Source organism: Patagioenas fasciata, chromosome 17, assembly GCF_037038585.1.
Source record: "Patagioenas fasciata isolate bPatFas1 chromosome 17, bPatFas1.hap1, whole genome shotgun sequence".
NCBI classification, from domain to species: domain Eukaryota; kingdom Metazoa; phylum Chordata; class Aves; order Columbiformes; family Columbidae; genus Patagioenas; species Patagioenas fasciata.
Window position 1 is genome coordinate 12,130,379 of NC_092536.1, and position 11,990 is coordinate 12,142,368.

Sequence of the window (11,990 nt, forward strand, 5' to 3'; positions counted from 1 at the left end):
CCTCTAGGACTGCCTGTGACCCATTTTTCCTTAAGTTGTGCTGTGACCTCTAGTGTTCTAGCACCTCAAAAGCTTCTGTTGTAGAAGAATTTCAGCTTTGATGCCCCAAATGCTGGAACCAGAGGTTCCATCTGATGCAATGAGAAAGTAAGCAGTGACCTGTCCCAGCCCAGCCTGCTAGGGAAGAGATAAATAAGATGCTAAATAAGAGATGATGAGCATGAGCCTGGTGGGAGGTACAAGTCTGAGGAGGAAAAAAATGAAATACAAACAGTTTGGTGCCTTTAGGTTACTGATGGCTTTCATCAGAGCTGGGGATGAGGGAGAGAGAAGTGACAGCATAGTCATTAGCAGCCTGCGACCCTCTGTCACAGGGGCTCCTAAAATAAACGATGATTATATTGAAGCAGGAGGCTGGATAGAGACCTCTGTGCTAATTTAATAAATTGCTTGCATTTAGGAGCCCAGATTGTTGCTGTTACATTTTTGCTATGTGATGCCACCTGGGATTAACAAGGAGGAGGGGATGGGGGTGGGGGAAAGAGGAAGAAAGCAGCTCAGGTCCGTTAGCAACCACTGGTGTGACCTCACTCCTTGTCCCGGGGGGGAAATGAGATCATGAGAATGCCAGAGCTCTCTGAAGGATTCGATTTGTTCGGTACATCAGGATGGCCTGCCCGATGATCTCATCCCCGAGGCCCGAGGGAAGGGCGCGAGCTGCCGCCAGCCTCCCGGACTGCGGAGGACTTAATCCCCACTTCCAAATCTCTCCAATTAACAACTGACCTGAGATGACATCACTGATGACAAAGCTAACTGGGACAGCACAGCAAAATTCCAGGGGAATTTCCTCTTCTCCGCGATCTTATCAAATAAAGGAATTTTGACATGTCAAAAGCAAATCTTTCAGTCCAGATAATGAATGTCACTGCAGATTAAGCATCGTAGTGGGCTCACAGCTTGCCCTGACTGAGTGCCCTGTCACCAGGGTGGGACAGAACATAAACAGGTCCTCATTAAGACTGGGGGGGGGCCTAGATCAGCCTTATTTGGCCAGCTTCTCAGCCCTAGTGTTACTTTAAAATAGAAATTACATGATATGATAAGAAAAATCCCTTTCAGTTGTTGCACAGTTGTAGTAACCCAGAAGGGAGTTTGTTACCTTGCAGGTATCCTTCAAGGAAGGAAAGCTTGCTCTAATAACTGGAGTACACACCAGAACAGCAAGGACAGCTTTAGTGAAAGTTTACAAAGGATGTTGCCCATTCTTCAAATCTCTTTTGAGAGAGAAGTGTTTCAACCAGCATGCTTTCACCATTTTCCTCCTTAAAGTTCTGGGAAACATTTGGTATCTCTGAGTTCAAAAGCACCTTGAGGGTTTGTTTTTGTAGTGGGTTCTTTTTGTTGTTGGTTGGTTATTTAGGTTTGGTTTTGGTTTTTGTGGTGGTGTTGTTTTCCCCAGAGTCATTTTTAATCTGTGTACTGTACAAAATCCAACATACCCAAGTAGAACGGGAAGGATACTGGCAAACTGGTAATTATTTTAATTCTTTAGGGTCGTCTAGAACGTTGTTAGGATGACTGATCTCACCTTACACTTAAATCTTTATACCTTCAGAAGGAGGTATAGGATCGAAGAGGCTTACCTTTTGTTCTTTTTCTCATTATTAATAGCATCTACAGTTTACATCATTTTCAGCCCTGTAAATCTTAACTTCCGCTGCCAGCATTCCATAGCATTGCACAGATATGCAATAAGGTGTATATCCATAACCTGCTCTGAAAGTTTAAGATTCAAAAGCGTAGAATAACTGCATAAATGACAGAGCAAGAGGAACACCAAGAAACAATTAAGTGATAGCTGTACTCTCTAGGCACTGCTTTCAATGGGTACAGAGAAGGCTGCACCTCATGGGTACTGGTCTTTGCACCATTTATCAGAAGGTGTAGGTGGACAGTGAACAAAAGTCCTATAAATTTCAAGCCATGTACCTGTTAAGTGCTTTTCTTTTGCCTTCCTGATGGTAATAGTGTATCACTTGTTTGCCTGTTTTCCAGGGAAAGTTTTACCTGGTTATTGAGGAGCTGAGCCAGCTGTTCCGCTCCCTCGTCCCCATCCAGCTGTGGTACAAATACATCATGGGAGATGATCCATCCAGCAGCTACTTCTTGGGTGGGATCCTGATCATCCTGTACAGCCTCTGCAAGGCAAGTACCACCTCATTAATAACCCCTCTGGGAGCTGTAGCAAGAGCAGAGAAAGCAGCACAGCTGAGGGAACAAAGACACCTTTTGATTGTTGCTGTCACTACCCAGGAACAGAAGCTGCAGCAGCTGGGGACAAAACGTGCTTTAGTTGCCAAAGCATTTTGCTTCGCCAGTGTGTGGGCATTGGTGAGCTTGAGGAAGACCTGTGACTGCTCATGTAGTGTTGCATCAGGCTGATGAGGTCATTGCTGCTTTCTAATACTTTTCATTAAAGGCTGGAGGAGAACGGGAGTGGAGTCTTGGGGAAACAGTACTGGAAGAGAAATCAGCTATCCCCAGGCTTCTAGAGACAATACAAAAAGTAAGGTTGCAAACAGTTAAATGTTTCACTCTAATCCTTCCTCTGTCTTTCAAGGCAGGAGAGGCTCACTGTCACTCTCAGCACTGAGTGAAGCAGGGTGAGAGAGAGAATCATCCAAGTCCTGCCTAAATAAAGGTTGTACTGGTCCCACTTTGGTTCCTGGTCTGGCTGATAGAAGCCCAGGATCTCAGCAATAGACAAGAGTAATTTATGTTTCCTTAAAAATAAGAATGCTAAGAGCACAAAGTCTGCCTGTACAATTGTAAATGAATAAGTGTGACTTATTTAGAAGAATCCTAAGTCTGAGGTCTAGAAATAGTCATATTTCTAATTGTGTGTTGAACCCTGCCAAAGGACAGGGCAGTAGCTGAGACAAACAGTTATATACCTGTGTTATCCCTCCCTCTGAGAAAGGCCAAGTGAGTCAGACTTGCTGCAGCCCTGGTGCTTGTTTCTGCCTAGAGAAAAGGAACTATGGCTTTTCAGACTAAAGAACAGAGAAGAGAGAACATAGCTGCAAACAGCTCAGAGGGGCTAACATTGCTGGGCAATACACAATAATGCTATAGCTCTTATGTGATATGTGGCTGCAGTTGCAGCTACATCTTGTATAGGAATGGGGCAACACAACCCCTGCTGTCAGGGAATTAAGAGTTTTTGTGGTTAAGACAGGCAGAGGAGGTCATGGGAAGTGACTTGGTCACAGCAGGTCTGATCACACCAGAAACAGAGCAAACGGTGCCAGAATAGAAGGCACATGAGACCAGCTTACCTGCAGTTCTATGTGCCACTTCTTATATCTGGAGAAATCATAGTGTGAAGAAGCACTGGGGTCCACCTGCTCCTTGGAGAAAGGGGAGCCAAGCACAAAACCACAGCTGGCAGAGCAGGGGCCTCACCGGCCAGGGCCCAGCCCCACGGCATCCAGATGAGGCAACAGGGCAGGCCTGGGGTGATAACCAGGTTCAAAGAGTCCAGGTGTTCAGGTAGTGTAACAGGTCCAAGATAAAGCCCAAACATCAATCCGCAGATCAGGATGGGGTCTGGTGAAAACAGCTGGGGTCAGATACAGTCCAGGAAGGGCAGCACAAAACCACAGTAGTGAAACAGGCTCAAAGACACTCTTTGTACAGGGTGTTCAGTAGGATCTGTAGCAAGGCACAGCCATGACTTAGCTTAAAAGTAGCACTTGCACAGCTTATGTATGAGCTGAGGCCTCCAGGGCTGAGTTTAAATGGAGCCCCGGCTCATGGGCAGGGATTGTGGGTGGAGACCACAGGTGAGGCTCGTCAGGGCCTGAAGGCCTATTAATGCACTCAGGCCATGGCACACGGGTGTAATTAGTTCTTTCTGGATTAGCCTGATATTTATTTACTATAAAGCCTTTATAGATTGTGTTGTGATAGTCTGTATTGGAAAAGCAACCTCATTTTGAGAAGCTCTGCTGATCTGATACTTGGAAGCTCTGAGGAGAAAATTACAGCTATTTACTGGCCTTGGCTGTAACTTAGGACTAGGACTGTAGGGCATACTTGTATGGAAGTGCCTTGGCTACAGCCTGTGCCTCTAAGGTATGCGTTTCTTCCTTTAATTAATCTGTTTTGTCAGTGGTTTAAATGGATGGATAGGCCAGCTGAAGGGTGGTGGCTCCAGAAACATGTCCAAGGTCACTGTGTGGCAGCTACTTAGTGTCACAGATGTGTCCAGGTTGGCATTGACCTCTGCACAGTAAAGGGAGCACGCTCTTCCAATACAGATCACAAAAGACTAGGTGTGTGTGTCCCAGTTACAATCACAGGGGTTGCAGGTCTAATTCCTTGCCTGAGACACTGAAAATATACCCAAAGGAGTCCACATTAGCAAAGCCACAAACCACATTAGAAAAACCACAGAAGCCAATTTGGCACTCAGACCTTCTGTGCTCCTGGCAAAAATCCAGGGCTCAGCCAGGGCCGTGTCCCCTTCCCCTACACAAAGGGCGGGCTCGACTTCAGTGCAGCTGGTGGGAGCTGTCGTGGGGGTCTCTCTCTGGCCTGTGTGAATGTGAACCTCTGATTTTGGCAAAGAAATCCCAAATGTTCATCATTAAGGGCATCCAGGTTGTATTTCTTTCCCTATCCCAAACAGAAGTGCTCACTGTCAATGCAGTTGTTGCAATCCTATTGCTAGCAGGGTGACTGATGCAACATGGACTTTGGTGTGGTGGGTGGTAAATCGATGTTGAAGAGACAACTGAAACATGAATCTTTTGGGGGTATAGGAAACTCCGGAGGAAAAAAAACTGAAGGGGGGAAATAGATAGGGATAAAAGGGGACATCAGAGCCAGAGCAAAGGCACTAGAAGTCATGCTATAAGCAAAGCAACCAGAAAAAGCTGTGAACTGGACTGTAGGAGAGAGCTGATCCCTGTCCTTGTTAGAAGATAAAAAGTCTGTAGCGTCGGCAGCTTCAAGTGCTGGTTGCTGACTGAAAGCATTACTGGTAGGACCCCGAGAGCCTTTTTACGTGATGACTGGAAGCATTACTGGTGCCTTCATTTGATTCCACATCTATTGCACGATGATCTCATTGGCATTCCCTGCAGTGAGCCCACTTAATCATGCTAACCAAAAAAAACAGAAAGCCAGCTCCAGGCATTGTGGTGCCTTTGTACTGCTGGTCCAGTCAGTTCTGCGTATTCTGCATCACACCTTCCCCTGCCCTCGCTGGGGTTAGAAATGGAAAGGTCCTGCTATGTCATCTGGCCCTTCTCCCAACCAATGCAGGGCTGTTCTTTGCACAATCATTTCTTCATATCTTGTCTAGTTCATAGTGTCTTTGTCCCTGTGTCCTGCCAGACAGGGAGGATGAAGGTGGCATTCCAGATGAGGTTTGTCAAGCTGTTTTCCTTTTTATTAGTACTGTGTCTTCACTTTAAGAATGCTGAGTGTGTTCAGCCCTTTGATATTTGTAGGCAGTTTATCATCTTTTCCCCTCGCTTTTGTACTGCTCAGCCACGCTGTAAATATTTATGTCTTTCAGTCTCTTTTCAGAAATCAGTTTCTGCCGGCTCATTTTCTGCTCTTCTCTGAACTGCTTTTAGTCTTTAATGAGGAGCCCTGAATGAGCACGGCTCTGCAGGTGCAGTTACATCACATTTACTGGGCAATGGAGGAAGGAGGGGAGAACAGGACCTGGTGTTGGCCCTGCTGTTGTCCATCCTGGGGTGGATTAGAAAGGGAGTGGTCAGTAGGTCGAGAGAGATTCTCCTGCCCCTCTGCTCTGCCCTGGGGAGACCACAGCTGGAATATTGTGTCCAGTTGTGGCCCCTCAGTTCCAGAAGGACAGGGAACTGCTGGAGAGAGTCCAGCGCAGCCACCAAGATGCTGAAGGGAGTGGAGCATCTCCCGTGTGAGGAAAGGCTGAGGGAGCTGGGGCTCTGGAGCTGGAGAAGAGGAGACTGAGGGGGGACTCATTAATGTTTACAGATATATAAAGGGGCAGTGTCAGGAGGATGGAGCCAGGCTCTTCTTGCTGACAACCAGTGACAGGACAAGGGGCAATGGGTGCAAACTGGAACACAGGAGGTTCCACTTAAATACGGGAAGAAACTTGTTCCTGGTGAGGGTGTCAGAGCCTGGCCCAGGCTGCCCAGGGAGGTTGTGGAGTCTCCTTCTCTGCAGACATTCAAACCCGCCTGGACACCTTCCTGTGGAACCTCAGCTGGGTGTTCCTGCTCCGGCAGGGGGATTGGACTGGATGAGTTTTTGAGGTCCCTTCCAGCCCCTGAAATTCCATGATTCTGTGATCCTTGGGTGTCTGCAAAGTACCAGAGTGCTGGAAACTCGCTTCCTTCCTGGTGTTTGAAGTTTTTCACTCTTTAGGCGGATGGGAGCAACTCAGGCATGCTCCTCATTCCTCAGGCTGTTCTTCTCTTGGCAGCATTTAATCACTGCACTATGCTAAACTGCTCTGCAGCATGACAAGCAATTCCCACTTCTTTCATAATATCACCTGGGCGTTAAAATGCCAAGCTGTGTGGCAGGGCCACAGGTCCATTCAGCCCTTTCCTACCTACCGGAGCTGGGCAGTTTACTCTGCCACAGTCTCCTCATGTCTGCACCTCTTTCTCTCCTGTAATGTCCCTGATCACAGTCAATTGCTACCAAGAGCTTTTCTGGTTACCCTTCTGCACCATCAATTCTCATTAATTACATATTTAGTGATCACTATGAAATCTTTTTTGGTACCATTGTTTCTTAGAAGTTTTTGTTCCCTCCAAGTATCCATTTGGAGAAACTGTGCCGCGTGTTCCCTGTGTTTCTGGACTGTACACACACATGCGCACAGGTTGTCTGAAAGTTATCTAAAATGGAATGTCTGCATTGCAGTCTTTTGACATCTGCGGTCGTGTGGGAAGTGTCCGGAAGGCACTGAAGGTCCTTTGCACCCCACAGGTAAGTAACCATATGTATTAGACCAGTTTCATAGGTGAAATCTTGTTCCTATTGAATGATGGAGTTGACAATTACTCAGTGTGTCAGGTCTGTAGAATAAAATTTGTTGTCCCGTGTTTGGATAAGCTGGTGTCTCTTGTCAGGGATGTTAGGAACATTTTCTCATATCTGCCCTGTCCCAGCTGGTCTGGCCTGTTTTGTCTAATTGGAAGCCCTGTGTAATAAGAATTAATCCATTGTGGCCCGAACTGCAAGAAGCTGACAAAACTTTGTAGTGCAGAGTGTGAGAAAGACTTCGAGTAGGGCTATGTAGAGCCTGCAGTGCAGCGACATTAAAACTGATCCTACAGTTGTGGTGGTTTAACTGCAGCTGGCAACTAACCCCACACAGCCACTCATTCACCACCCCCCGGTGGGATGGGGGAGGGAATCAACAGAGTAAAAGTGAGAAAACTCATAGGTTGCGATAAAGACAACTTGATACGTAAAGCAAAAGCCCTTCATGGACGTCATACAGTACGGGGTATCCCCTGATCAGCTGGGGTCACCTGTCCCCGCTGTGTCCCCTCCCACCTCCTCGTGCACCCCCAGCCCACTTGCTGGTGGGGTGAGGAGCAGAAAAGGCCTTGACTGTGTGAGTGCTGCTCAGCAATAAGGAAATTATTCCTGAATTATCAGCTGTTTGCAGCACAAACCCAACCCACAGCCCTGTACTGGCTGCTGTGCAGAAAACTGACCCTGGCCCAGCCAAACCCAGCACACAGGAGCTGCCCCAGGCACAGCATTATGTGGTCCTGATATTTAGATCTGCTGCAGTGAAATACTGTGACTTGTATTTTAAAATGGTCAAACCAAGGACTGTAGAGCGAAGGAATATAACATCATAGAAGTTTGTTAAAGCTCACTTTGCTTATTCTGTGGGCTTGGGCTGGTCATTTTTCCTCAGCGTGTTTCCATTTCCCCTGTTACTGTTACAATAGGAGAAGCAACATTTACCTTCCACATATTTAAAAAGTGAGAAGCCTGTGGGTTCAGCTGCTGTTATTCTTTCTTCTATTGTCTAACTTGCTAATAATAATACCTCCCGCTATCTAAGCACCTCTGCAAATGATGCTGAATTAATCCTTTCAGCTCCCTGTTGAGCTCATTAAATTTCATTATCATTGCTCCGCAAGTGGAGGCACTGAAAGATGGAGTCAGCTTGGGGGGAGAACAAAACAGAGACCGCAGAGCTCCAGACTCCCTGTGTTGTGTGTGCTGGTGCTCAAATCTTCCCCATACACAGCGACGTGACACCACTGTCCCTCCCAGGCCGTGCAGGGAATCTGGGTATGAAAAGCAATGTCTGTGTGGATGCTTAGCCACGAACCAGATTATCTTCAAACTCTTTGACACTGGGGTTTTTTTGCACCTTTTCCTGGCAGACCTACGGAGTTCGTGCCACCAGCCAGCAGTGCAGCGAGGCCGGTGACATCTGTGCCATTTGCCAAGCAGAATTCAGGGAACCTTTGATCCTTATGTGCCAGGTAAGACCCCGAGCTTCCCACGTCAGGTTCCCCCGTTGGCATTCCTGTGGTTAACTTCTGCAGCTGGGGAGAGGCACAGGTAGCTTGAGAACTTCTACAATTATTTGCTGGATCTTGATCAAGTGAATATTTATTGCCAGAGATGCACGAGAGCTGGGCCACTCGTGCATCTGATGAGTGAGAGGGAAAAGAGCAGCCCTGTGGTCCAGGGCCTGCAGTTGGCAGTCCAGACCTTGGATCTAGAGCGCAAGACATTTTTATCTGACCCTTGGGGAGACTGGCTGGTCAACAGGCCAACCAAATTATGATCAGAGGGGCACAGATCCAGCCTGGGCCTGATAGGATGCATGAGGACTGATGCAGCACCATGTAATTACAGTCTGGCCTCTGAACGCCTGGCCAGGAATAAAAGTAGTTCTGCGTGTAGAAGTTCGGCACAGCTGCCAGCACCTGGGAATTGTTTTGTTTCTCATTTGGTAAATGCTGGCAAAACCTAGAGCTTAAGAACGGCCTCCTCAGAGTAATGCAGCAGTCATAGAACATAGAATCATTTCAGTTGGAAGAGACCCTCAGGATCATCGAGTCCTAACCTGGTGCTGGTAAAACTCGGCAAACACACCGCGCTGCCCTGGGTTCTGTTGATGTACCAGAGGGCAGCCGAAGGCATTGCAAGGTGATGCTTCCCCAAGGTTTTCTCTTCAGTTGCTTCTGACCTGGTCACGCTTTGTCTGTTGGGAGTTGAAATTTTGCATCCCAGAGCCTGTCTCTGGCTGATGTGTGGGAGCCTGCGGGAAAAGCTCAGGCAGAATGATTCAGCCTTTTCTGGGGATGGAATTGATGGGATATCTGCTCTCTTGTGATATCGGCATAAAGCTCAAGAGCCTTTTTCTGGGGAGCTTTAACATCCTTATGCTTTGTAACAGGCTTATCAAATTAAAGCAAGTAGGTCACGTGTACATCAAAAGTGCTATTCCTGTGAACATCTGTGCAGATGTTACCAAGCTGTAAGCCCCAGAGAAACTGTCTTTGTGTGTGCTTATCAGAGTTGAGATTTTGAGGAGTAACATTTCTGCTGATTCCATGTGTTGAACAGGTCTCAGCTTCTTATAGCTTCTAATTCTCCCTTCTTGCCCTATTGCCTGGGAGTTGGACTCAATCACCTTTATGGGTTCCTTCCAACTCAGGACATTCTAAGATTCTATTCCTGCTCTTCCCGTCTGGGGTGGATGGGATGTGTGCTGGACAGTCATCCCTCCTCATCTCTGTTAGTAGCTCTGTGTAGAAATGAGAGGAGATAAGGGATTAGAACTAACACTTATAGAGAAAGGGAGAGTGGACTGCAAACCTTCTGACTAGGAGTGGGTGATGTTAGCAGAAAAAAAACCAAATGCAATAAGGCATAGGGGAAAGAAAAGGGGTTGTTTGGGCTAAGACCTGTAAAATAACCCAGGGAACTGAGGATGGGAACAGGGTAGACAAAAACCCTCTCAGCTGCTTTGTCAGCCCAAGTGTCGTCGGCCTTTTTAATGTTTCTTTCTACAGCTATATTAAGAAACGATGTAATATATCATTAGCTTTGGCAGACTGACGTACTAGTAATGCTGGGGTTTATTTTTCGTACCATGTGAAAGCTGCGGATCAGCTGCACTGTCCGCATGAACTGGAATCCTTCCTTGCTCCCATTGCTGTGTGCACACGTAGGGACAGACCGGACCTTGACGATGCCCTTTTGTCCCCGCAGCACGTGTTCTGTGAAGAATGCCTCTGCCTCTGGTTCGACAGGGAGAAGACCTGTCCTCTTTGTCGCTCTGTCACCGTGGAAACCCTGCGGTGCTGGAAAGACGGTACCACCTCTGCTCATTTCCAGGTGTATTAAACCCAGTACCTACAGACAAATGGAATAACACGTGCAGAGAGAAGGAAAAGCTGGAAGACCTGGTGATCCCACACCCCTATTTAATTGCTGTGGATCTGTTCTCCAAGACCCAACATAGCAATTGTGACTAATCGGAAACTTTATCCTCAAAGGCAAGGAAGATGTTTTATGTTATGGCAAACTCCATGGCTAAATTACAGCCGAGGTTTTTTCTTGGTTGTAAACTGCCTGAGATGTTTCCTTTCTTTTTCTGTCCTTTTAATATAGATAAAGATTGTGTGTATAAGGAAAGCATACTGTGAATTGCATGTGTATAACCTGGTATACTGGAAAAATCTGTCCCCCTCTGGCTCAGAACATTGATTTTTTCACATTAAATGGGGCTAACTTCCCTGAATCTGTAGCTTCAGAGTATCACACTGTTGCTCTTCCAAAACACTGTTTCAGAACCACCAGAGTTTCTTTGGGGTCAGAGAAACGTCATTTCTCAGCAGCCATGTTTTTGCAGCTGATTTCACAAAATTGCACATGTTGTTATCATAACAAAATCTCAAGGAACTTGGGAAAGACTGTGCTAGTGAAGCTGGAAACGATGCTTGCTTTTCTCAGGAAGGTTTCTGCTCTTTAATGCTCAGCCTTTCTGATTTCCTAGCATATGGAGAGAACAGTGAGAGGCAAGGAGAGACTGAAGTCCAGTTGGGTTTGATTAGGTGAAAAGCTGAGATCCCAACCAAGAGAATGTCGCCAATTCAGGTGTCTCTGCAACAAGTGCAGCTACTTGAGACAAGGTGTCCTGGCTTTGAAAACCAGTGCTGCTCAGCATCCAGAACCTGCCTGCGTCCAAAACCAAAAAAAAATGTGCTCACATAGCACAGAATCCATAGAGCACAACTGGTACCAGCAATGTTGGGGCATCCGGACACAGGCCCCCCCCGCAGAGCCTGGGTTTAGTCAGATGGACTAGTTTGAGGGCAGAATTACAGAGGCGGCTACATTGCTTCAGGAGCCAGCCTGGCCTCCACCTGGGCTGAATAATCTACCTGTGGTGGTGGAGGCATGATGGTAACACCTTCACTTTGGAAAAAGCTCTTCAAGGAGATACCTCGGACTGTTAACAGAATTAACACAGAATCACAGGATGTCAGGGGTTGGAAAGGACCTGGAAAGCTCATCCAGTGCAATCCCCCATGGAGCAGGAACACCCAGCTGAGGTTCCACAGGAAGGTGTCCAGGCGGGTTTGAATGTCTGCAGAGAAGGAGACTCCACAACCTCCCTGGGCAGCCTGGGCCAGGCTCTGACACCCTCAGCATGAAGAAGCGTCTCTCATATTTAAGTGGAACCTCCTGTGTTCCAGTTTGAACCCATTGCCCCTTGTCCTGTCATTGGTTGTCACCGAGAAGAGCCTGGCTCCATCCTCCTGACACCCTTTCTATGTTGATCCCCATGAATGAGTCCCCCCTCAGTCTCCTCTTCTCCAGCTCCAGAGCCCCAGCTCCCTCAGCCTTTCCTCACACAGGAGATGCTCCACTCCCTTCAGCATCTTGGTGGCTGCGCTGGACTCTCTGCAGCAGTTCCCTGTCCT

General features: G+C 47.3%; 1 protein-coding gene across 4 annotated transcripts in view; it reads left to right on the forward strand.

Moving 5' to 3' along the window:
- Positions 1-10,521, forward strand: part of RNFT2 (ring finger protein, transmembrane 2) — a 37,596-nt gene extending 27,075 nt beyond the window's left edge. For all 4 annotated transcript variants that reach the window (XM_065851884.2, XM_065851885.2, XM_071815884.1 and 1 more), the window contains 4 exons: positions 2,059-2,208; positions 6,940-7,005; positions 8,430-8,531; positions 10,273-10,521. In XM_065851884.2, the coding sequence (XP_065707956.1) occupies positions 2,059-2,208; positions 6,940-7,005; positions 8,430-8,531; positions 10,273-10,407 (453 nt within the window). In that variant the 3' untranslated portion in view covers positions 10,408-10,521. The remainder of the gene's footprint in view (positions 1-2,058; positions 2,209-6,939; positions 7,006-8,429; positions 8,532-10,272) is intronic.
- Positions 10,522-11,990: the final 1,469 nt, after the last annotated feature.